The sequence below is a fragment of the Panthera uncia genome (genome assembly GCF_023721935.1).
Source record: "Panthera uncia isolate 11264 chromosome B2 unlocalized genomic scaffold, Puncia_PCG_1.0 HiC_scaffold_24, whole genome shotgun sequence".
Taxonomy (NCBI): domain Eukaryota; kingdom Metazoa; phylum Chordata; class Mammalia; order Carnivora; family Felidae; genus Panthera; species Panthera uncia.
Window position 1 is genome coordinate 68,982,488 of NW_026057580.1, and position 27,224 is coordinate 69,009,711.

General features: G+C 37.9%; 1 protein-coding gene across 9 annotated transcripts in view; it reads right to left on the reverse strand.

Moving 5' to 3' along the window:
• Nucleotides 1–27,224, reverse strand: part of CDK19 (cyclin dependent kinase 19) — a 190,643-nt gene that overhangs the window by 130,013 nt on the left and 33,406 nt on the right. For 2 of the 9 annotated variants that reach the window (XM_049654168.1, XM_049654169.1), the window contains exons 2-3: nt 12,694–12,755; nt 4,910–4,978 (exon numbers count right to left, since the gene is read on the reverse strand). The exons of 2 other annotated variants lie outside the window; for them this stretch is intronic. In XM_049654168.1, coding sequence (XP_049510125.1) covers nt 4,910–4,953 — 44 coding nt within the window. In that variant the 5' untranslated portion in view covers nt 4,954–4,978; nt 12,694–12,755. Of the gene's footprint in view, nt 1–4,909; nt 4,979–12,693; nt 25,839–27,224 lie in introns of those variants that run through there. 5 more of the 9 variants (XM_049654173.1, XM_049654172.1, XM_049654171.1 and 2 more) reach the window with 3 other exon arrangements.

Below are 27,224 nucleotides of genomic sequence, written 5' to 3' on the forward strand. Positions count from 1 at the left end.
GTGGTAAATATATACAATGGAATATTACTCAGTAATCAAAAGGAATGAAATCTTGCCATTTGCAACAACGTGGATGGAACTAGAAGTGTATGATGCTAAGCAAAATAAGTCAGAGAAAGACAAATATATGATTTCACTCATATGTGAAATTTAAGAAATAAATCAGATAAACATAGGGAAAGGGAAGGAAGAATAAGATTAAAAACAGAGAGGGAGGCAAACCATAAAAGACTCTTAAATACAGAGAACAAACTGAGGGTTACTGGAGGGGTGTCGGGTAGGAGGATGGGCTAAATGGGTGATGGCCATTAAGGAGGGCACTTGTTATGTATAAGCACTGGGTTTTATACGTAAGTGACCAATCACTAAATTCTACTCCCGAAACCATTATTACACTATATGTCAACTAACTTGGATTTAAATAAAAGGAAAAAAAAAACAGCTAAAAAGCTTTATTTGTAGGACAGCAGTGAAAATCCATAGACTAGATGTATTTTATCGTGGGTAATTTAATTTTTTAATTTTAATTTAATTTAATTTTTTTTTTTAAGTTTCTATTTATTTATTTTGAGAGAGAGCAGAGGAAGGGCAGAGAGAAAGGGAGAGGGACAATCCCAAGCAGGCTTCATGCTGACAGCACAGAGTCCAATGCAGGGCTCAATCCAATGAACTGTGAGATCATGACCTGAGCCAAAATTGAGTCAGATGCTTAACTGACTGAGCCACTCAGGCACCCTGTGTTTTATTAATTTTCTTAAGTAGAGGATAATGGTATGATGGTTATACAGAATATCCTCATTGTCAGGAGATACACATTCAAGTACTTTGGGGTGGCATGTCATGACACTGGCAGCTTAATTTCAAATGGTCAATGTCAGCAAAAGACACACACACACACACACACAGTATATATATATATATATGTATATATATATATATACACACACACACACACAGAGTGAGAGATAAAGAAATACAGAAAAATGGTAACAAGACTGAAATCTAGGTGGAGGGTGTGTGGATGTTCATTATTCTACAGTTTAAACTTTTCCGCTTTTACAAAACTTTTCTTAATTTAAAAAAAAAACAACGAAGAACAAAGTAACAAGCAGTAGTTAGCAAGTTAAAAGAAAAATAAGGAAGTTGTATACAAAAGCCAAAAGACAAGTATTAGAATGTAGCTGGGCAAAAGCATCCGATGTAGAAGCAATGACAAAGAGGAGGGAATGGAGGAAAGCTGGTAGTATTTGGCAGCTGCTGGTGTTTCACAAGACCATGGACCAGTAGATTATGCACTTTGCACTCAAACTCTCTCAAGGACTGTACTGTACTCTACTTTGTTATTAGAATTACTTGGAATTGACTCATGTCTTTTTTCCCCATCTCCAAATGAGGAAGGAGACTATCTTACTCATTTCTCTTTATTTTTTAGGAGCTAACAAAGTGCCTTGCAAATAGTAGAAACTAAACATTTGTTGCACTGAAATAAATGTTTTTATTAGTCTCAATCAACTTAAAAAATATTTTCAGCATAATAGAAAATCTGGAAAATTTTATTTCTTTAAAAGTTTATTTGGAGAGAGCAGGGGAAAGAGAGAGAGGGAAGGAGGGAAAGAGGGAGAGAGAATGAGTAGGGGAGGGACAGACAAAGGGAGAGAGAGAGAATCCCAAGCAGGCTCCGGGCTGTCAGCACAGAGCCTGATGTGGGGCTCAATCTCATGAAACCTGGGATCCTGACCTAAGCCGAAATCAAGAGTTGGATGCTTAACCAACTGAGCCACCCAGGCTCCATTTAAATTTTTTTTTAAGTGAACTCTACACCCAGCGTGGGGCTTGAACTTACAACCCCAATATCAAGAACCTCATGCTCTACCAACTAAGCCAGCCAGGCACCCTACAAACACCAGTAGTTTTAATGGAAAAGTCATCATATCTAAAAAAATAACCAGAAAGCAAACTATCTCCTTCTAGAAGGAAAGGAGAAAAATAGAAATTACTTTCTCATTCTCAAATCTAGCACTGTCAGGTGAGATACGAGAACAACAACTTGCTCCTTTTAGGCACATTTTCCTATTTCTGTCTTCACAAGATCATCCCAAATCATAAGTCTCAATGAAAAATAAATACTCAAAAGACAAATTAAGAGTCAAGATTGTAACCGGGGCACAGGGGTACAAGAGCACCTGGCCCCAGGGGTCCCAAACAGAGCAGGATCGGCCACATGCAGATCTCTCTTTCACCAGAGAAAGAGAAATAAGTGGTGAGGAACAAGAAAAGAATTCTATTCCAGGAGGCCAATGCCCAGAAGACAGCGGACTAGCATCCCGAAGACTGTCTCCAAAGTGCTGAAAATACTTCCAGGTTTATATAGGGAAAATGTGGGGCAAAGATGGGCGGGTACGTGCAGGTAGGCAGTGAAGGTCAAATCAATCACTGCTGGAGTCAATCACGGGTGGGGGTTTGCTGGCTCAGGGCTGCCCTCATTGCTCTAGTGGGTAGTTTCAGTTCCCATCACAGGATGCTTTGCCCTCAGGGTCTTCCGCTTGAGCCACAGACAAACTGGAAAGAACCCAACTGGAAAGTTTGAAGTCCAACCGGAGGCAGCCAAAGTCCTCTTTTAAGATGTGAAAATCAACACTTCAAATTGAAATACATGTTTTTCACCATACTACTTAAGTTTCTGCCAAACCTATACCACTGAGGAATCTTCTTTTGAGAAAATTTCAGTTTTGCATGTTTTCCTGGCTGACCTTAACTACTGTGATAATAGAAAATGTGATATTGTGATATAATAAGAAATATATATTTTGGTCTTCCTCCAGGATTCCTGGCTCATAGCTCCTAAAAGCCTTGCAATTTCCTAAGTGTTTAGAGCATAGAGTCATCTTTTATTATAATATTTGGTTTGTGTTCCTGGAATAGCTCCAGAAGGATAAAAGTGAAAGAACCGCTTTTGTTATTCATAACAAGTCCCTTTCAACTACACTGCGTTAAAGAGGTGATGCTTAGAAAGTCCCTGGATAACCACTGGATAGGGACTGGTTGATAGGGGGAAAACCAGGTGATGAGAACTTTCACTCCACCCCTCAACAGTACCCACATCCCCAAAAAGTTGGTTGGAAGTGGAAAACCAATGGTCAACAACTTATTCCATCATGCCTACATAATGAAGCCTCCATAAAAAATCTCTGCAGTACACAGTTCTAGATTGGTCAACGGGGATACATCTGCTTGCCAGGAGGGTGGCATACCTCAAAACTCCATGGATACAAAAGTTCCTGTACTCCAGACCTTCCAGACATAGACCTAGCTCTATTTATTCTTCGTGTGGCTGTTCGTTTGTATTCTTTAATATATTCTTTGTAATAAAGTAGTAATCTAGTAATGAAACTGTTTTCCTGAGTTCTGTGAGCCATTCTAGCAAATGACTGAACCTGAGGAGAGGGTCCTTGGAATTCTCAATTTGTAGCTGAGTTGGACAGAAGTTGTGGGTGACTTGAGAACCCATCATCTTCTACTGGGGTCTGAGGTTGGGGGCAATCTTGTGAGACTGAGCCCTTAGTCTGTGGAGTCTGCACCAACTTCAAGCAGTTAGTGTCAAAATTGAGTTAAATTGTAGGATATCCAGCTGGCGTTGGAGAATTTGTCAGGATGAGGGAAAAAACCCACACATCTAGTGTCAGAAGTGTTCTGGAAAGTGTCGGATTTAAGCAGAATTGTGAATAGAAAGAGAAATAGAGTTTTCCCTTTCAGACAGTCTATTTAATAATATAGTAAGTATCCCTGCTAGAACCCAAACCATTCAAACCATTATAATCCACAATCTCTGAACAACATTTGAAAGAAAAAAGAGAAATCCTTTAAAGGACTTTACTTGAAACTTTAACCAGCAAGGCACATAAATCATAAAGTAAAAAGTCAGCTCTTAGCTATTAAGATTTAATTTTCTGGAGCACCTAGGTGGTTCAGTCAGTTGAGAGTCTGACTCTTGATTTTGGCTCAGGTCATGATCCCAGGGTCTTAGGATCAAGCCCCGCATTGGGCTCTGCACTGAGTATAGAGCCTGCTTAAGATTCTTCCCCTTGCCCCTCTCCTCTACCCTTGTTCTTGCTCTAAAATTTAAATTTTTTTTTTAATTTTTTTTTTTTTTTTTAGTAAAAAAAGAATTAGGGGTATCTGGGTGGCTCAGTCAGTTGAGCGTCCAACTTCGGCTCAGGTCATGATCTCGCGGTCTGTAGATTCAAGCCCCATGTTGGGCTCTGTGCTGACAGCTCAGAGCCTGGAGCCTGCTTTGGATTCTGTGTCTCCTTCTCTCTCTCTCTCTGTACCTCTGCTGCTTACCCTCTGTCCCTCTCAGAAATAAATAAATATTTTTTTAAAAAAGAATTAATTTTCTTTTAAAAGTTTCCATGAACAAAAACTAATTGGTTTGTATAAAAAATCAGGTAAACCTAATGTTGTCAAATGATCCATTTCATAAGAATGTCAACCTAAGATCAAATTTTAGTCACTAAAAAGCTAAAAAACAAGAAGTTAGAAATATAAAGCTGCTGCTCATCCAAGAAAAAAGATAAATACCAATAATAAGAGCCAGCCAAATCAACTTGGAGGGAAACAATATTTTTTCTGTTATCATTACATCACCTTTAAAACATAGAAATTAATATAATCCAATAGCACAGCACATTTATAATAAGAGTTGTAATAATAGCTACATTTATATAGTACTTAGTACGAGGCAGGCACCACTTTAAGAGTCTCAACTGTATTAACTCTTCTAATCCTCACAATATGCTGTGAAGCAGATACTATCACCATCTCACTGTACAGAGGAGGACACTGAAAACAGGGAGGTTAAGTAACTCACTCCAGATCACACAGCTAGGTAAGTGGCAGATTCAGGATTCACCTGGATCTAGGAAGTCTGTGTCCAGAGTCTGTGCTTTTAATCATGATAGCTTCATTTCTTGTTTCCCTTCTGGAAAAAGGGAATAGCATGTGTCAGATGCAGAAGAGTAAGATGCATTGGAAGTTCAGCAAGGCTGGTTGAAAACAGGTGAAAGCAAGTTAAAGCTGAAGGAGAAAAGAGGCAGGGCCAGAGCAAACAGAGCAGGTGAACCACATTAAGGAAACTGGACTTAATCCAAGAAAAGAAGGTTTTAAGCAATCTGTGTGTTTGTGATTCCGTGTTTCAGGTAAATTGAAGTTGAAAGGACTGTGGTATTGTCTAAATGGAGATGCCCAAAAGGCATTTGGATGAACCAGTATCTTAGAAGGGAGATGTGGACAGGAGATGGAGAGGTGAAAGCATTTAGAAAATGAAAGCATGAGAATAGCAGAGGACAGAACTCTGAAGAACATCATTGAAGAAAAAGGATCCTACAGTATTAACAATGTAAACTACGTGATTTGGTGCTTAACACTGCTAAGTGGTTTCTAATTATTTACTTTACGCTTCTCTTTCCAAGTAAACACTAAGTTCACTGAAAACAATGAATGATACCTCCTATAGGCCTTTGCAAATCCACAGCATTTAGCATATTAATGGCTATTTGTGGGATACTTAACCAAATGAGATAAGGCAAAGGGATAAATACTTGATTTTACTTGATTTTAGGAAAATCCTTTTTAAAAGATTCCTTTGATCTTCCATTCCCCGCCCCCCCCCCCCCCCCCCCCCCCCCCCCCACCCCCAGGCTTTTGCTCTCTCTGCATTTGCTACACTGACTGCCCTAACCCAGCAAAGATAAGCTTCGGGACTGAGGACATGTTCCCATGCAGTGGTTCTGTGATCCACTCTCATACTCAAAACCTAATAAGCAAATCCAGTTGAAATGATTTTAAGAGGAAAATGGAGGAGAGGGGTTCTCATTTAAAATAAAAGACATGGGGCGCCTGAGTGGCCCAGTTGGTTAAACACCCGACTTTGGCTCAGGTCATGATTTCACAGTTCTTGAGTTCAAGCCCCGCGTCAGGCTCTGTGCTGACAGTTCAGAGCCTGGAGCCTGCTTCAGATGCTGTGTCTCCCTCTCTCTCTCTGCCCCTTTCCTGCTCACGCTCTGTCTCTCAAAACTAAATAAACATTTAAAAAAAAATTTTTTTAATAAGTAAAAGACAAAATTAGTTCTATTGCATTTTTCTACTATAGCAGAAATTTTTCTTACATTTTTATATTATACTGTCAAATCACAAAATACTTCCTGTTTGTGGCCCTCTGTCTTTCCCATGGTTATGAATCCCCCTGATCTGTCTTTCCCCTTATTAATCCTATCCATTAAGACAAGGTCAAGCTTTCCAGAAGTTTTGTGAACACTTTATCTCTTCTCTGCATTCACCAAGCACATCTCTGTACTATACACATGACATTCATCACATGCCACTTCATATGGTACTTTTCCACAATGTGTGACTTAGCATGGGATATGGAATTATACACCTATTATATATACTAAGTCACACAGCTAATAAGTTACTTACACCCTCAGGTTACCAGTTTTTGCATTTATGAATTGAGAATAATAGTAACAACAGTACACAGCTATTTTGAAAATAATTGAGATCACATATATAAAATGCTTAGCATGTGTCCAGCTAGAGGCTCAATAAATGTCAGTTCTTTTTTTTTAAGATTTTACATATATGAGCAATCTAAAAACCAAAACAAATGAAGAAATAACCCTTAAAATAAACTTAAATACAGAGAACAAACTGGTGGTTGCCAGAGGGAAGGTGGGTGGGGAGATGGGTGAAATAGGCAAATGGAATTAGGAGGTAGGAACTTTCAGTTATAAAATAAATAAGTCAGGGAGATTAAAAGTACAGCATAGGGGAGGGCGCCTGGGTGGCTCAGTCGGTTAAGCGTCCGACTTCGGCTCAGGTCACGATCTCACTGTCCGTGGGTTCAAGCCCCGCGTTGGGCTCTGTGCTGACTGCTCAGAGCCTGGAGCCTGTTTCAGATTCTGTGTCTCCCTCTCTCTCTGACCCTCCCCCGTTCATGCTCTGTCTCTCTCTGTCTCAAAAATAAATAAATGTTAAAAAAAAAATTTTTTTTAAAAAGTACAGCATAGGGAATACAGTCAATATTTTAATAACATTGTACGGTGACAGATGGTGACAACACTTATCATGAAGAGCACTGAATAATGTATGGAATTGTTGAATCACTATGTTGTCCACCTGAAACTAATATAACATTGTATGTTAATTGTACATCAATTAAAAAAACATATAGTGCAGTATGGGGCACCTGGGTGGTTCAGTTGGTTAAGCATCCGACTTTGGCTCAGGTCATGATCTCCCAGTTTGTGAGTTCGAGCCCTGCGTCGGGCTCTGTACTGACAGCTCAGAGCCTGGAGCCTGCTTTGGATTCTGTGTCTCCCCCCTCTTTCTGTCCCTCCCCTGCTCATGCTCTGTCTCTCTCTCTCAATAATAAATAAACATTAAAAAAATTAAAAAAAAAACATATAGCATAGTAAAGCAAAACAAGAATTCAGGCACCATGGAAATTCACCCTTTTAAAATGTATATTTCAGGGGCGCCTGGGTGGCTCAGTCCATTGAGCATCCGACTTCAGCTCAGGTCATGATCTCACAGCCCGTGAGTTCGAGCCCCGCGTCAGGCTCTGTGCTGACAGCTCAGAGCCTGGAACCTGCTTCGGATTCTGTATCTCTGTCTCTCTCTGCCCCTCCCCTGTTCATGCTTGTCTGCTCACTCTCGCTCTCTCTCTCTCTCTCTAAAATAAGTAAACATTTAAAAAATTGCAAACTTTCTTTAAGATAATATGAAAGAAGAAGCCTGTGAGTAAACATTTCAATTAGAATGCTTAGGAAGGGATACAGGAATATGAGTTTTTGGCAAATAACAGCAAAAATGAAACATAACATTTGAAATTAACATTTCCTATATGGATAATAGTTTTCTGAGTGGAGGTGTCATCATGTGTGCCTTCACAGCCATCACAATACCTAGCAACTAACAATCAAGTAATTTATGGATTAATTGATAAGAGGGCTGACGTTAATGGTTATCTACCTTTTCTAATAAAATGGAGGTTTACAGTAAGAGTCTCAAATTAAGTTTTTCATTCAACAAATAGTTTTGCCTATGGCAGTGCATATTGGACCCTACAAGGATTATAATAATATATTGAGGTAAAATATTCGTCCTACAGAAGTTCACAAAAGAGTGGAGGAACTAAGAAATGTGTGCAGTTACGATATAACATAAAATATAAAAAACTGCCTGAATCCCACGATTTAAAATATTTTTAAAACCATCGATTTAATCCTATCTTTCTTACAGAAGATTCAATGAGAGGAAGAGAGTGGGAGGAAGAGAAAGAGTCCTCCTATGACCTAATATGAGCAGTACATTACATCTCTTATACTATTGATTAGGATAATCTATTAAGATTGTTATACTCCATGGAAAGAAACTAGATGGCTTCCCTAAGATCAGAAAAAGGCACTCCTATTCAATATCATACTCGAAGTCCTAGCTAATACAGTAAAATAAGGAAATAAAAAGTATACCAATTAAGGAGGAAGAAACAAAACTCTCTGTTTACAGATGATATCATTATCTTTGGAGAAAATACCAAAGAATCAACAAAAAAAAAAAAAGAAAAAGAAAAAAGAAAAAAAACCTCCTGGGACAAATAAATTATTATAGCAAGGTTTCAGGATACAAGGTTAGTATACAAAAGTCAATTACTTTCTTGTATATCAACAATGAAAAGTTGGAGTTAAAATTAAATTTAAAACATAATAACATTTACATTAGCTCCCCCCAAAATGAAATACTTTTGTATAAATCTAACAAAGGATGTACAAGATCTATATAAGAAAAACTGAGGAAAGAAATCAAGAAAGATCTAAATAAAGGGAGAGAGATTCCATGTATATGACTATGAATACCCCAATTGACAAGATATCTGTTCTTCCCAACTTAATCTATAGATTCAACACAATCCCAATCAAAATCCCAGCCAATTATTTTGTGGACATTGACAAAATGTCTCAAGTTGACATGGAAAAACAAAAGACTCAGAATATCCAACACAATTTTGAAGAAGAAAAAGGCAAAAGACTGACATTATCCAACTTCAAGACTTACTATAAAGCTACAGTAATCAAGACAGGGTAGCATTGGGACACCCGGGTGGCTCAGTTGGTTAAGCGTCAGACTTTGGCTCAGGTCATGATCTCATGGTTTGTGAGTTTGAGCCCTGCATTGGGCTCTGTGCTGACAGCTCAGAGCCTGGAGCCTGCTTCAGATTCTGTGTCTCCCTCTCTCTCTACCCCTTCCCTGCTCGCACTGTCTCTCTCTCTCTCAAAACTGAATAAACGTTTAAAAAAAAAAAAAAAAAGACAGGGTAGCATTGGCAAAAGAATAGGAAATAGATTGATAGGATGGAATGGAGAGCCCAGAAATAGACCAACACAAATACAGTCAAATGATCTCTGTCTGACAAAGGGACAAAGGACAACATGAGAGAAAAAACAGTATTTCAACAAATGGTGCCTAAACAAATGGGACATCCACATAAAAAAAAAATTAATCTAGACACAGACCTTACACCCTTCGCAAAAATTAGTTCAAAATGGAACACAGATCTAAATGTAAAATATAAAACAGTAAAACTCCTATAAGACAATGTAGGAGAAGATCCAGATGATCTTGAGTTTGGAGATGACTTTTGACTAAAATTAAAAATTTCTCTGCAAAAGATACTTTCAAGAGACTAAAAAGACAAGTCACAGACTGGGCGAAAATATTCGCAAAATATATATCAATTAAAAGACTGGTATTCAAAATATACAATTTGATATTGTTAAAACTCAATAAGGGACCCCATTTACTGAGGTGAAATGACCCCATTTTAAGGCACCTGGGTGGCTCAGTCAGTTAAGTGTCTGACTGGGCTCAGGTCACGATATCGCAGTCCGTGAGTCTGAGTCCCACATCGGGCTCCATGCTGACAGCTCAGAGTCTGGAGCCTGCTTCGGATTCTGTGTCTCCCTCTCTCTGTCCCTCCCCAACTCACACTGTGTCTTTGTCTCTCAGAAATGAATAAACATTAAACAAAATTTTTTTTAACGGGCAGAAGACCTACACAGACATCTCACCGAAGAAGATATGCAAATGACAAATAAGCATATGAAAAGATGGTCAACATCATATGTCATTACAGGGCTGCAAATTAAAACACAAAACAAGATAGACCCACTTAAATATAGTCAAATGATCTCTGACAATGGGACAAAGGATATACCTATTGGAATGGCCAAAACCCAGAAAATCAAATGCTAACAAGGACGTGAAGCAATAGGAGAGCCACTTAATTGTTGGTGGAAATGCAAAATGATACAGCCACTTTGGAAGAGTTTGGCAGTTTCTTATAAAACCAAACATTCTCTTATCATATGATCCAGCAATTACACTCCTTGGTATTTACCCAAATGAACTAGAAACTATGTCCACACAAAAACTGGCACATGAATGAATGTTTATAGTAGCTTTCCTCATAATTGCCAAAACCTGGAAGCAATCAAGATATCCTTCAGTAGGTGAATGGATAAATAAATTGTGGTCCATCCAGACAATGAAATGTTATTCAGCACTAAAAAGAAATGAGCTATCAAGCCATAGAAGGGCATGGAGGAAGCTTAAATGAAGGAAGCTAATCTCAGGCTACATGCTGTATGATTACAACTATGCCATTCTGAAAAAGGTAGAACTATAGAGACAGGAAAAGATCAGTGGTTGCCAGGGACCCAAAGGAAAGAAGCCAGGGATAAATAAGTGGAGCCCAGGATATGTTCAGGGCAACAAAATTACTCTGTTTGATATCATATTAGTGGATACATATGATTATACATTGTCAAACCCACAGATTATACAACCCAAAGAGTGAACCTTAAGGTAAACTGTGGGCTTTAATTAATAATAATCTAACAATACTGTCCCATCAATTATAGCAAATGTACCACACTAATGCAAGACGGTTAAGGTGGGGGAGTAAGGGGGTATATGAAAACTCTCTGTACTTTCCACTCAATTTTTCTATAAACTTAAAACTGCTCTAAAAAATAAAGACAATTATTTTTGAAAAAATATTTTAGAACCATCTATTTCATCACATCGCATCTCATAGAAATTGGGGGATAAGGACATGGGGAGGAGAGTCTTTCTCTGCCTTGATAGAAGCAGAACTTTTATCTTTATAAACATTCTTTTATCTTTAACTTTATATCTTATATCTTTTATGCTAGTGCTTAGGGTAATATATTGAGATTCTCAACTGGTAACAAAATATACCACACTCTCAGGTTAGTTAAGCAAATATAAGGCTGCATAATTCAACAGTAGTGAATATAGCCAACTAGCCTGAAAATGAAGCATGAAAAGGCCTTCAAGAAATTACTTCTAATATTGTCAGTAAATAGAAAATATCCTCCAACTGGCCACTGAAAAGTAAAAGAAAGGAGAAATGGCCTAAGAGGTAAAATTGCAGCTAACTACAATAAAGTCTGAAACTCATTTATCTCCCCATTAACTATCTCCTAGTTAATAAAAGCTTCTCTGAATAGGAGGAAAGAGAAAGAAATAGTTACATTCGGTTGATTATAAAATGGAATGATCCTGTGTTGGGCACAGAGTAGAAATTTACCAAATATGTACTACCCTAACTTCACATAAGGTGTACAACCTGCATTTAAAATATAAGGTATAGCCACTACAGATGAAATTTCCAGAAGAAATAAGAAAGCCATTCCTCTAATCCCATTCAGAATCTATCTAAAAACTAGCCACATTATGAACATTATGTCTTAGACTACAACATTTTGTCAGCTGCTATAGATCTTTAAAAGCAAAACAAACGACAACAAAAAGCCTCTATTCAAGCATCATCGAAGAAAGTTCGTAAGTGGTTTTACAAATTCACAGAAAGTACTATCTATACTAACTGGCACATAAAAGGTAAAACGTTTCTATTGTTGTTAAAAAAAAAAAAAAAAAAAAGTGTCAAAGGAGCATTACCCCGGAAAGGTGTGTCACATTATTTTCTTTAAAAGTAACTCATTAAGAAGGTCTCTATAAAAACATATTTTACAAATATGTGGGATGTGTTTGTTTCTCTCCTGAGACAAGAACTAACTTGAGAGAAGAGCATATTAACACATTCTGAAGAGAGAAGTAATTAACATATTGGAAACTAACATTTTTGGCACATGGGACCTACAGCAAGAATGTCTATCCTCTAGTCATGAGTCATGGACTAGGCTGCCTCTATTGTGAAGCAATCTTTCAGTAAAAGGAGCAGCAGGGAAGAATACAACATATGAATAATGCCTTGGACAACTTCCCAGGAAGAAATCATCACGAAGCTAGGTCTGAGAAAGCGAGGCAGTAGAAACCATACATTATGATGCTCTCTTTTCTTAATCACTCCTACTCTTTAGTTAACAGCAGAGAGTGAAATTCAGTCTTTAGTTCTATCTAAAGGTTTATATTTTGTACGGATTTTAATAATACTAAATAAAATTATAGAACCCGGTCTTTAATTTTGTGAATTATTTAATGCATCATTATAAATTATTTTGTGGCGACATTTGTGACGAGTTCTCACCTGTCACATACCCACCCCAGCACACACACACAGTGACACCAGAAGGCAACACTCTGCTTTACCTTCTGCTGAAAAGTCTGCTACCTCCAACGCTTGAGGTCCATACACGAAGCCCTCCTGGAATCTATGAACACAGCAGAGGCAAAAGGCAGAGAAGTTTATGTAGATTTAAAGTTACACTGCCCAAAACATAAAATGCCAAATGCCTATCACAAGTCTACATATCTGCCAAGGAAATCAGATCTCAGATTTGACAATGAGCAAATCAACAGTATACTGATAATATTCAGAGTTCATTATATGTTATGCAGCTAATTACACGAAAAAAAAAAGAAAAGTTGAGCCTTATTTAATTTATATTCTCACCAAAAGAAGTGACTTGTACTACTGGAGATACTAAGAGGAGCAACAAGGTAGGAATTCATATATGCCAAAAGTAACTAATTTTTAAAATTACGTGAGAGAGGGGGGGACCTGGCTGGTTCAATTGGTAGAGCATGCAACTCTTGATCTCAGGGTCATGAGTTCAAGCCCCATGCTAGATGTAGAGGTTACTTATAAATAATAAATATTAATAAATTAATAAATAATGAAATTAAGTGAAGAGCCAATACATACATTAAGAATATAAGAGCAGTTAAGCAGAAAAATATTCTTCACATCATGAAATGTGATAGACCCTACAGCTCAAGGTACATTCTTTCTAGGACCCGAGATTGTTGGGGCTACAGAAGAAAAACAATTAGAAACAGATCTGGAAGAGGACAAGGCAGAGGAAAAAGGGAAAAGTAGAACCGTAAAGATATTCTAATGCCAAGATTTAATTTAAGTTGGACAGTAATGTTGAAATGAGCAAGGTACTACATATGCTAGGCAGTAAGGGAGAAATCTACCTTTTCCAATATTATAAAATAAATATAAGTATGAAACATGAAAACCTTTTCAGAGAACACCCTTGTAAAAAAAAATTAAGGATATAATCAGGTAAAATCTTTAGAACTCAGATTTCACTCATTATTTTCTTTTGTAGGATAAAAGACTTACAAAATGCAGCTGATGTAGATGGGCAGGAATTAGATAATTTTACTAGCTATTAAATTTAAAAGAGGGGGGGTGCCTGGTGGCTCAGTCAGGTTAAGCGTCCAAATTCGGCTCAAGTCGTGATCTCACAGTTTGTGGGTTCAAGCCCCGCACTGGACTCTGTGCTGACAGCTCAGAGCCTGGAACTGTTTCGGATTCTGTGTCTCCCTCTCTCTGCCCCTCCCTGGCTCACACTCTGTCTCTCTGTCTCTCAAAAATAAACATTAAAAAAATTTCTGTTTAATTTAAAAGAGGGGGGCATGTTATCTTTATGTAATATTTAGAAATCCTTAAAAATGTCATCAAATAATTAGGGAAGAAGAAACAAAGTGTTGCCTTAAAACATGTTATGTCAAGGAAGAAACAATATTATAAAACATTTGCCCTAAAGTCAGATGGCTTCAGTTCAAGTTCCAGATAAACCATTCAATTACTTTGAGACATCAAGCAGGTCACTTAATCTCTTAGCACAACCAGAGTTGTTCAATGAGGACTCCTTCACCATCTCACAGATTTATACTGAATATCAAATGAAATAAGATATTAAAAATCACAGAATGCTATATTTTGTAAAAATTTAAATCAGTGCATCTGACTTAAATTACCAACTTAATGAAAGCTGTTATAGGGGCACCTAGGTGGTTCAGTCGGTTAAGCATCTGACTTCAGTTCAGGCCATGATCTCATGGTTCATGAGTTCAAGCCCCGCATTGGGCTGTCTGCTGTCAGCTCAAGAGCCCACTTGGAATCCTCTGTCTCCCTCTGTCTCTGCCCCTCCCCCACTCATTCTTATTCTCATTCTCTCTTTCTCTCTCAAAAATAAATAAGAATTTTTTTTTAAGTTGTTAGAGGGAATACAGAGCACCAAACCAAGGAATCTGGGGAACCAGATGGGGAAGGAAGCCCAAAGCAAAAAGACTAAGCTGACCAAAAGAGCCTAGAGTAGTTGTCAGGGCTAAATGGCAGCCTGAAAAATCACAGTCCCCAGGAGACGGTTGTACCATATTACTAATTTAGCTATTTGCCCAACATCATCTGCTTCAGATTTATCTTCTCTTAATTCCCAAAACAATCTTATAGACTGCACCCTCCGCTAAAACACTGCTTGTGACATTCTAAGCTAAGGATCTAAGACACTAAGTTACTTACTTGCATATATTTCTAAAAACCAAGCTGATAAAATCCTCCCCCCATAAAACAATAAGGGCAGCAAAGTCTACTATGAGATGCATGATGTGCCAGGAACAATTCCAAGAGCTCCACAGGTATTAAGTCATTCAGTCTTCACAACTCTGAGGTATTATCCTCACTTTACAAATAAAGAAACTGAGACACAAGACCTTAAGAAACTTGCTTAAACACACACAGCCAGAAGTAGCAGATGTGCAATTCAAACGACTACTTAGTCACTGTATCATCCAGACTATGGAACTAAAATCATATAAACCAGGCACTTCTCTATATGTAAGAAACCAAACAATTATAAATGTTCGTAAGTTCAATCATGCTATATAGATTCTTCAGCATTTGTAACATTTTCCTGGGAACTTAAAATTCAAATGATTGTTGTACAAAATGTGTTAAAAAAAAAAAAAGGGAAATGTTTATGACTCCAATCATGAGTAATATATATATGGTCATACATCTCCAAATAACATTAAAATAATATTGGTGTTAGAGTAGCACTGGTGATTTTGTTCCATTTTTTTAAATCGCTGCCATATGGGGCACCTGGCTGGCTCAATTAGTAGAATATGCGACTTGATCTCAGGGTCGTGAGTTCGAGCCCCATGTTGGGCAAAGAGCCTACTTAAAGTTAATTAATTAATTAAATAAAACTGCCGCCATGTGATTATATAACTCACTCTTAAATATTTTATAAGCTTTAAAAAAAATTCAACACAATGAGATACTATCACACGCCCATTAAGATGGCTACTAACAATTTTTTTTTTTTTAAGGTGGAAAATAGTGTTGGTGAGGATATGGAGAAATTGGAATCCCTGTGTGTTGTTGGTGAGAATGCAAAATGGGGTAATTGCAAAGAAAACAGTATGGCAGTTCCTCAAAAATTTAACAATAAAATTACCATAGTATCCAGCAATTCTACTTCTGGGTATATAGCCAAAGGGATTCAAAGCAGGGACTCTCAAAGAGATATTTATATGCCCATATTCATAGCAGCATTATTCATAATAGCCTAAAACTGGAACTCAACCAAGTCTCCATTGATGGGTAAATGGATAAACAAACTGTGGTATAGTTGAGGCATACCTCCTGTAATCTCCAGTGATGGAGGCACCCACTTCACTGGGCACATCATACAAGCCTTAATGAAAGACTTGCAAACTTCTCTGAATTTTCATTGCCCTTATCACCCTCAGTCATTGGTCAAGGTTGAAAGAACTAATGGGATCCTCAAACTTAAAACTTCTAAACTTGACGAAACTCCTGGACTTTCCTGGCTAAGCTATTGCTTTTGATCTTGCTGACTGTTCCCAGTTTCCCCTTTGGAAAACAAACTCATTCCACATGAGAAAATCACCAAGAGACCAATGTCTATCACCTTCTGCTGATCCCTTGTTATTTCAGCCTAGTATGACCAGCTACTATAAGTCTCTAATGTCTTACGCTCAAGCCTATCATTAACAGGTTAAAGAAGCCATCCCAGATCCCAATTCAAAGGATCCCATTGGTCACATTCTAGGCCTGGTGATTGGATATTCCAGAAACATCATCAAAGGACACCAGCCCTCAAACCTCGTTGCAAGGGACCTTACCAAGTGCTCCTGACCACGGACACTGCTGCAAAATTAAAAGGCATTGAGCCTTGAATACACATCTCACAAAAGGCTCCACCCGACATCCAGTGCTGCACAGACAGGGGAGACCCGCCAAATCAATTTGATGAGGAAGAGAAGTAGCTGACATCAAGGTAGACTGTTACTGCCCAGGACCATGGATCAAGATTTCATACTTTAAACACGAAACTCTTTCTTCTCTTCCTTTCCTTTCCTCTGGCATTGGCTTGGAAAGATAACATACTCATCTTTACCTCCCAGGCCATAACTAAGGAGGTAACTTCTGGAAACTAGAACAACCATTTATATCAGGCTAGGAGAAAATCTATGCCTCTAACTTTTATTAAGCAAAATAAGACATCTCACTGGCAGGCTCCCCTATACTTAACATTGCTGACTTAAAAAGGAACTAGCAGGAGATATTCACGATTCAGGATTCACTTCTTTGACAGGTCCCTATTTCCCTGGTTAGGGATAAATGTAATGAGGCTATGATCAAGAACTTCTCCTTAATTCTTAAAATTATTGCAAAATCTGCAAAAGCAATAGCAGCCCAAAAGAGGTCCTTAGACTTTCTAGCCAGAGTTTTTCTTGATAATAGGATAGCTCTTGATTATCTTTTAGCTGAGCAAGGAGGTGTTTACGCTATAGCCAATACCACTAGTTAATTATAGCTGGATTAACATTTCTGGGGAAGCTGAAACTTAACTACGTAAGATCACTGGGCAGGCCACGTGGCCAAAAAAAGGTGACTCATTCAGCAGGTCTTTCTTTGATCCATATGATTTAATTTGTTTGGGTCTTGGGGACCATGGCTCCAAAATGCACTCCAAACATTAGAAATTATCCATTTATAGTAATCGTAATAATCTCACTGGCAAATTGCATTCTCAAAAAAACTCTAAGCGCCTGTTGGCAGCCACTAACCACCAAGCAAATGATCTCCCTAAGACGGGGATGTCAGGAGAAACAACAACAACAACAACAACAACAAGAAGGATGACTGACTTAAAAACCGCAAACCTGAAGCTGTTGCTTGTGAATATCACAGAGATTAGGCCAAAAACATGACCTATGGATACCACATAAAGAAACAGCAACAACAACTGTGGGAACTTTCCAGAGCAATAGCTGAGAGTAGTGCCAATGCCTTAAATTTTGAGCACATCTCTCAGTTAAACTGAGAGTCTAATCCCAAGGAGGTAACTGTTAAAAAGAAAATCAAAAGTCCTAAGAGGCATCACTTAATTTAAGGCCCCAAGTCAGTAAACCAGGGCTTAACACCAGATCTAAATGTAGTTTCAACTTCCCTAGAAATGTAAGTCTTAACTAGTCAGTCAAAAATTTTCTGATCATCACCACTGAGGTGTGCCACGGGCCTTCTCCATCCCTCAAAAGAAGATATGGTGATCTGCATAATAAGACCTCCAGCCCATTCCTTTAAGGACACATGATCTTGCCTGAAACAGTCCTTTCTTCTCTTTTGCTTAGAACTCTCTTGCCCCACCCTCTTTCCTATAAAAACCTTCCATTTTGTTCAACTCCTCAGAGCACCTCTCTACTTGCTGGATGAGATGCTACCTGATTCATGAATCATTTAATAAAGCCAATTAGATCTTCAAACTTTCTTTTTTAATGTGGTATAAACTCGGGGCACCTGGGTGGCTCAGTCAGTTGAGCACCTGACTCTTGATTACCACCCCAGTCGTGATCTCCTAGTTCTGAGATCAAGCCCCTCGGGGGCTCCACAGGGGGCATGGAACCTGCTTGAGAGTCTCTTTTTCCCTCTCCCTATGCCCCTCCCCCACTCACACTCTTGCTCTCAAAAATAAATAAACATTAAAAAAATAAAATAATGTTTTAAAATGTCTAAATGTGGTGTATGCTTTCCGACACATACTACAACATAGATTAACCTTAAGGATATTATGCTAGACGCAGTAAGTAAGTCACAAAAGGACAAACACTGTGTGATTCTACTTCTATTGAGGTAGTGGGCAAATGCATAAAGACAAAGTAGGATGGAAGTTGCCAGAGCCTGGGGGAAAGGGAGAAATGTGGAGTTATTCTTTAAAGATACAGGGTTTCCGTTTTGCAAGATGAAAAGAGTTCTGTGGATGGATGGTGGTGACAGCACACAAAACTATGAATGTACTTAATGCCACTGTACAGTTAAGAATGATTAAAATGGTAAATTTTGTGTGCATTTTACCCCATTTAAAAAAAAAGTCACCATGTGCCAAGTGTATAAAACCTACAGTATAGAGCAGAAAAATAAAACCACTCATGATTTCATCTTCAAGAAAAACTAATTGCAAATCCCCTTTGAATGTATGTTACCCAGTTGAAAAAGCCACGCTGGATAGTTTTTTGGAATGTAATTCCTACCGATGCCATTCTTATCAATGTTCCTCGTTAGTACCAAAATCTTTAATTTTTCTAAAAGCGTGGAAAGATTTGTAACTCAAGGATTAAAATCATTCAAGCACGATTTTTACTCCCAGAACTTGAACTAGCATGGTATCAAAACCATGGCTTCGACCCTCTAGGTTTCCCCTCAGAATAGCTTCTCTACTTAGTTACCAAACAGTTACATTTCTTGCATTTCAAGACTATCAACCAAATCTCTTCTGTAAGAGACTAAGCTACTACTACTTAGCAGCTGTACTAAACTGGTCTCCCCACCTCCACTCTCAATCCTCTCTGTGGCAGACACTGCTGGCGGTCTATATACCTATTCTCCCTTTACTGCTCAGTAACAGACTCTGGTTTTATCCTGGGCACCATGCCCCCAAGTAATAGTGTACCCTTTCCAGCCTTCCCAGCTGCTAGGACTGGCCAACGAGCTGTAAGTGGAAGTCATGGGTTGTGACCTTCCAGAAAAGTTACTTGAAGGGAACAGACTTGGCTGGGAGTGTGTCTGGTACTGGGACACGATGGGTGGCACTCTGGCCATCATTTTGGACTGCAAGGTAATTTCTATTATGCCAACGGACCGTGAAGCAAACAGAAGGAACTCAGTCCTTGATGATCCCAGCTTCATTAGACAAAGAACAACCTGTAGGCTTCTCACACCACCCTGCCTTTGAACAGGTGCTTGCAATGGCTTTCTCCCGAACCTTCCTCCTCCCCTCCTTCAAATCCCAGCTCCTCCAAAATATTCGCCTGCTGCAGCCACCACCAACACAGGTACAGACAACACATTCGTGTACCAAATGTGAATAGACAGTCTTCCTATGTTTACCTTTTCTAGGCAGGTACTACAATATTTCTCAATTATAATGTAAGGTTGGTTTTCTTGTCTGCCTTGTCACTAAAGTAAAATTCCCTGAGGACAGAAACCATCAGAAATTCTTTGGCTTTTGATAGCCCTTCACACAGGGTCTAGACTATACAGAAGTACTCAATAAATGTCAGGTGAATGAATCAAGTTCAGAGAAATAGTCATTCTTGAGCCCTTCAAAAACTTCATATTCTCAAACATTTAAAAGCACACTATTGCCTTCATTTCAAGTCATAAAAACTCTGATAATAAGGAATATATCAGAAGACATCAGGATTTTAAGCCAGTTGGTAATACTGTACTTAATTTCCTTAACTATAATGTATCATTTCTCTTCCAAAACAAACCAACTATCCTGAGAGGATAAATAAATCTTTTTTTTTTCAGTACAACTTTTGAGGTGTTCAAGAGGAGAAAGCAATAGAGAACATTTTCTCTCTTTGCAAGACATCCCTCCGACAAATAGGACCATTTCTGTGCCAAGCATTATACTAAGCAATTAAAATACAGAATAATGAGCTCTTTGAAAGAGAAAAAGCCCCAGGGTATTGTGAGTGCATCTATCCCCATCTCCACAAGATGAGAAAGCCTAAAGGAGATGGCATTTAGATTTTTTTTTTTTATTTTTAAGGGAAAAAATGAAACTTTTAAGAGATTTTGGTTTCCCACTTTTTATGAGCTCAAGTTTGTTTTTATGTAAAACAGAAGGAGCCAGTGTCTTTTAGTGCCCCCTATATATCACTGTACCAGGTTCTTTATATACATAATTTCAACTAAGCCTCGTAAAACTTCTGTGAGATAGTTCTCCACCTCATTTTAAAGGCTTCACGAAGTACGTGATTTGTGAAGTTAAACAGCTAGGATCTGAACTCAGAAATGCCTGCTTCTAACAAATGTTGTCCATTACATGCTAGCTCATAAAATCTTAGCTATAAACATAAAATACAGGAGCCAAGAGAAAGTTATCAGTAAATAACTCACCAGTTAACTAAGCTTGCATATGCTTCATCACTGTTTATCACTTTTTGGTTGGGTGCAAGGAAGCCACTTTTTAAATGATGAGAAAAAAACTGACTTTAAAGAGCACAACTGGAGGTGCCTGGCTGGCTCAGCCAGTAGGGTATGCAACTCTTGATCTTGGGGTTCTGAATTCAAGCCCCACACTGGGTGTGGAGTCTACTTAATTAAAAATAATAATAATAATAAATAAGTAAATAAATAAAGAATACAACTGATAGAACCAAAATTCAAGTTTCTGAAATAAGCTTTAGAGTATAAACAAAAACCAACAGCAAAATTTCAAAATATATCTTTCTCATTACTATCTTAATTCCTTCCAGTATAAAGACAAGAAAACATTGCAGGGGGCAAGGTCTCTCCTAAATCCTAGGTATCTGTTATACAATTTCAACCCGTGACCCTAAGGAAAGCCTGCCTATTCTCACACATACTATTTAGAATAATACCTCAGGTGAGTAACTACATCCATTAAAAGGTTACTAAAAATGGTAGTAATAATTATAATAGAGATAAAGCAAGAAAATAACTCCAGGGAAAAACATTAACTTAACACTGTGTTATAATTCAATAACCCTCACCCATGTCTTCTCAAACCTCTATCCACATCTTCTCAAACCCCAAAAGTAGTGTATTACTGTGATACTCCATGTATATTCCAGGCAACATTTCATAAGAGGTTCATGAAAGGACATAACATAAAACCGAACAAGAAGTGTCCTGAAATGGCAGCATTTCAGCTAGATTAAAAAATGTCCCAACAATGAGGACTGCTCAATGCATAGATGGAAAACCAAAAGAAAAAAGGAGTGAAATTTCCTTCTATGGGACCATTTAAAATGCAGAAATTCTTATCTGTATGAAAGTTCGGGGTTAATCCTATCTGAAAAAGCAAAAGAGGTTGGCATCGGTGACCTAAGTCTTTTTCACCAGGAAATGAATGCCTCGGTTCCAAAAGCCCCAGCCATCAACCAACCAATCATCTTTTAGTTACCTGGATACTGTGGATCCTTCACTGTGTCCCAGAACTCAGAGTCCATGCTAACATTGCATTACTGTGACAATAACACGGAGCCAAAGTGTCATACCATGAATTCTACAGCCTTCTTTCCAATGATGAGAAACACAGCAGAATCTGGTGAAAGCAAGATCCTACTCAGAGACCCAAACAGCCCTTAATTCAGAGTCAAAAAAATGTCTGCAAATAACTTGCCCAAGCACCTCCCTCACCCCACTCCAATCTCAGTTCCTCAGAATAAAAAGTGAAAGATGCGAACGAGGACTTTGTAAAATGTGAAAGTTATGCTACAGTGGGGTGCCTGGGTGGCTCAGTTGGTTAAACATTTGACTCTTGATTTCAGCTCCGGTCACAATCTCAGGGTTTGTGAGTTCAAGCCCTGCTGCGGAAACTGCTTGGGATTCTCTCTCTCCCTCTCTCTGCTCATACCCCATCCACTCTCAAAATAAACAAACATTAAAAAAAAAAGAAAAAAGTCATGCTACAGTTACACACCAAAACAGAAGCAACTTCTCAAAGGAAACTGCTACCCTGAACTAATTTAAGAGAGAAACAATTAGTAAGAGAAAAATGTATGATATAATAGCTCTTATCTTGTCAAAATAGAATTGAATTCTTACTTGTAGCTCCCCTTCTAAAAAAAAAAAAAAAAGCCTGGAAACACAGGATGAAAGTAAGAACTACGGACACACTTCCCAGTCGAATTATGCCATTGGCAAAACTGCTATTTTCCCTTTTTGTGCCACTTCAAGTGACCCCACAATTTGATCCCAAGTTCTGAGAAATCCACTTAACCACCATTCCAGCCACTTCTCTGGGGGATCCTCCAGCCCATTCATCCAACTGGTCATTGAATCCCATCTATCTCCTAAACAGCGCTTGAACTGTTACCCTAGCCTTGCCCATTTCCTACTCCCACAGCTGCTACTAAGAAATAGGTCTTCATCATTTCTCACTTGGACCTAACAGCCTCCTACTTCTACTCTCACCCTCTTGTCTTCTCCACCATCCACACCACTGCAAAACTCATCATGCAATTCCCCACCATGAGGCTACACACCTAACTGCTAGCAGTGGAGAATTCACTCTCGTGAATGAGTGCCTACTTTTTGTACAATTAATCTGCATTTTACAACAGTATGTTGTTCCTTTTACAATCAGAGAAAAATCTACTATTTCCATTTGGGGAAATATTAGAATCTCTTCCATTTGGAATCCATTGCTCCACTTCTCCATCAGGCTAATGGCCAAATTCTGAAGTCAGGCACACAATGATCATGTTCTGCCTTTCTCAAACATACTTCCAACCTCCATCCCAAGTACCTACACAAGCCATCCTGAATTACTTGCTGTTGTGCTTCTTTTTTTAGAACTTTATACATTTTGCTTATTCTGTGTAGAATACAGAGATGTGACAATAATCTTGAGTCTGTTCCTAATAATCAACCTGCCTCCTACTGGTAGTTATTATCAAGACAGTAATCTAGAAGAAGATACTCTCATTTTTACCTCATTTTGTGCATGCTATTCCTAACTGTAGCCTACAGTCCCACAGCTATACCAACACACCAAATTCTTTCCTTGTAATCAAGAAAGCTGATGTTTCTAAAAGGATAAAATAAGATGATGCTTAGCATCTGTAGCCTAAGAGATAATATAAGAGGAAGACAACACAAAGTGCTGAATCTGGGAAGAAGATGCCAGTGGAGTGGAGAAAAATAAAGCAAGGACGCTGGACAAATGTGCAGCATAACTTTTCACAGAGTAGAGGGTTTTACCAGAAGTGTTATAAATTTCCTTATCAAGTAAAAACACATTAAAGTTAAGCTTGAAAACAGTGGGAATACCCATATTACTTGCCCTCCTTCTTTTAGCATGAAAATTCAAAAGTCGGCCACTTTTTAAAAGCACATGATTGGCTTTACCTTCCTTCAGTTCCTTCCACTACATAACAAGTACCAACAATCAAATGGAAATTAGACACTATGTAAGATCTCTTTTTTTGATTATAAATTACAAAATTGTCTCTTTCAAATCATATAAAATATAGAAACAAAACCCAGATTTTGAAAAATACAAACCAAACACATGAAAGAAATCAAAACATTTCCTTCATTTGATTGTGTAATTGGGTCAAATGAAAGCAGCAAACAGTGTGACACAATACAAATATCTACCTAAAGAAAAAGATAAGAAAAGAACAGGGATAAAGACAGATCACTGGGTTACAATGGTTGAGAAGCAAATCTAAGGATTTTCATACTTTATTTGCTACATTATAGGCTTGGTTCTATTACAAATTACAAAATTATAATGTTCTTAGCTCTAATGATGATATTATGGTTATGCAGAAAAATGTGTTTATTTTTATGAGATGCATACTAAAATGTTAAAGTATATAGCACCATGATGATTGCAACTTAACTTTCAAGTGGTTCACAAAAATATATATGCATACATAAACACATTTACAGAGAAAGCAAATATAGCAATCTGTTAACTGTTTAATATGGATCCGGGGAAGGCAAACTACAGCCAGGCCAAATCCAGCTGTGCCTGTTTTTGTAAATAAAGTTCTGTTCAACACTGCCATGTCCATTCATTCACCTGTTACATGGCTGCTTACTCACTACAACTACAGAATTGAGTAGTTGTGACAGAAACTGGCCTCTAGAACCTAAAATATTTACTGTCCCTTTACAAAAATACAGAAAATATCTAGCCTTTCACAGAAAAAAAAAATTTGCAAATTTCTAGACAGTGAATATACAGATGATCATAGGACTAAGTCTTTAAACTTTCCCGTATGTTTAAAATACGTACAATTTTATACACGAATCTTTTGATTTCTCAAGAATACAGATGATTATAGGGGCACCTGGGAGGCTCAGTTGGTTGAGTGTCCGCTCTACACTTTGGCTCAGGTCATGATCCCAGGGTCATGGGATCAAGCCCCATGACAGGCTCCACACTGAGCATGGAACCTGCTTGGGATTCTCTCTCTCCCTCTTCCTTTGCCCCACCGCCCCCCCCCGGATGTGTACAGGCATTCATGCACTCTCTATATAAAACAAAAAGTCTTTTAAAAAATAAAGAAAGAAAAAATACAGATGAATACAGAAACAGATCATTGAGATGGCTTGCATGCAATCATAATCCTGATATGACACTGAAGAGTTATTATGCAGGTTATAGTACAAAAGGAACAACTCTTTAAAACAGCAATTCAGTGATATCTATTTCCACACAGAGCTATCCTAGTAGGAATTTATCCTATAGAAATACACGAGCATGAAAAGACTAATAGTAATAGCATGCTTGTTATCTGCCAGACCCTGTTGCAAGCACTTCACCAGTCATGCGATCCTTGCGACAACCCTACAAGGTAAGTACTACCATTATCCCCACTTTACAGATGAGGAAACTAAGACACAGTTAACCTGCCCAAGTCAAACAGCTAAGAAGTGGTATAGCTGCGATTATGAATCCAGATAATACAACTTCAAAGCCCAATCTTAATTGCCATACACACTGCTTATTGAAAAAAGCACAAAGGAAATGAATGCAAAATACCCAAAAGATGAATACAAACAGCCAATACACAATGAAGGCATTTAACTTCCCTAGTAATAAAACAATAATAATATAGATAAAGGCAAAATATCATCTGCCTATGAATTTAGGTAAGCAAGCAAAAGCCACGTGGGCAAGGACAAAGAGAAAGAGAGAGCACTGAGCCCTTTTGGTAGTGTAAGTTGGTTCATCCTACGTGGAGAAAGTATTTGGCAATACATTGCTAAACGGGCAAACCCTGTGATCGAACAATTCTGCTTCTAAGAATTTATTATAAAGGAATAATGAGACACAAGTGGGCAAACATACTAAGCATTACTTATTCAGTAAAAATAACGAGAAAACAACATATTCATCAATAGGGGATTAATCATATTAAAATATTGCCAGACAATGGAATACCATAAAGCAAAATGATTATATGGATCTATATTTGCTAACACAGAAAGATAACATCATTTAGTGTTTAGATTTTAAGAAATAAGATTAGGGGCACCTGGCTGGCTCAGTCAGTAGAGCATGTGACTTTTGATCTTGGGGTTGTGAGTTCAAGCCCCACGTTGGGTGTAGAGATTACCTAAAAACTCTTTTTAAAAAAAGATTGAAACTGGGCACCTAGGTGGCTCAGTAGGTTGAGGGTCTGACTTTGGCTCAGGTCATGATTTCATAGCTCATGAGTTCGAGCCCTGTGTCAGGCTCTGTGCTACAAGCACAGAACCTAGAGCCTGCTTCGGATTCTGTGTCTCTGTCTCTCTCTGCCCCTCCCCTGCTCACTCTCTCTCTCTCAAAATAAACACTAAAAAAAAGAAGATTAAAAAAAGATTACCATTACATATGTAAGATAATCTTATTTTTTTAAGTTGTTTTTGTAAAGGTTAATATGTGTGTTTGTGTACGTACCACAAATGAAAAGACAGAAAGAAGGAAATGCACCAAAATATTAAGTAATTATCACTTGGTGGGATTTTGAGTGTTTCTTACTTTCTTTCTCATAGCTTTCTTTACTATCTAATTACTTTTGCAGATTATATGACTTCTATAATTATTTTTTAAGCAATTTTTAAGTTTATTTAGAGAGAGAGCGTGCACACACAAATGGGGGAGGGGCAGAGAGAGAAGGAGAGAGAGAAACCCAAGTTGGCTCAGTGCTCCATGCTGAGCCTGAAGTGAGGCTTGATCTCGCAACCATGAGATCATGACCTGAGTCAAAACCAAGAAGCGGATGTTTAACCAATTGAGCCACCCAGGCACCCCTTATAATTATTTTAAAAACCATATTCAATTTAAAATATTTGCCTTTTACAGCTCAATAATCATCAGTTCCATATATATAACATGCATAACCATTTCCTTTTATAATATGTGGTGTGTTTTTAATTAAGAAATCCAGAAGAAAATAAAAAGAAATTCAGAACAATTTGTTCTTAAAGACTTCACGATACTCTAAAAATAAAAGACACTAAAAGATCAATGATCATCAAAATTTCATGTTAAAAAATTAGTAGCAGGATTAACACATGTATTACTTATAATATAAAAGTATCATCTCCTTTATTCCTCACAACTCATAAGGAAAAGATATCATCCCCATTTTACAGATTTCTATTTTCAGACCCTAATCCCTTCCAGTTCCTCCCAAGGTAGAAAAAAACTTTTTATACACATTTACAATGTGCTAAATGGGCAAGGGGCATTAAGAAGGACACTTGTTAGGGTGTTATATGGAGGGAATGAATCACTTGATTCTACTGCTGAAATCATTATTGCACTATATAGCTAACCAACTGGGATGTAAATTAATAAATAAATAAATAAATAAAT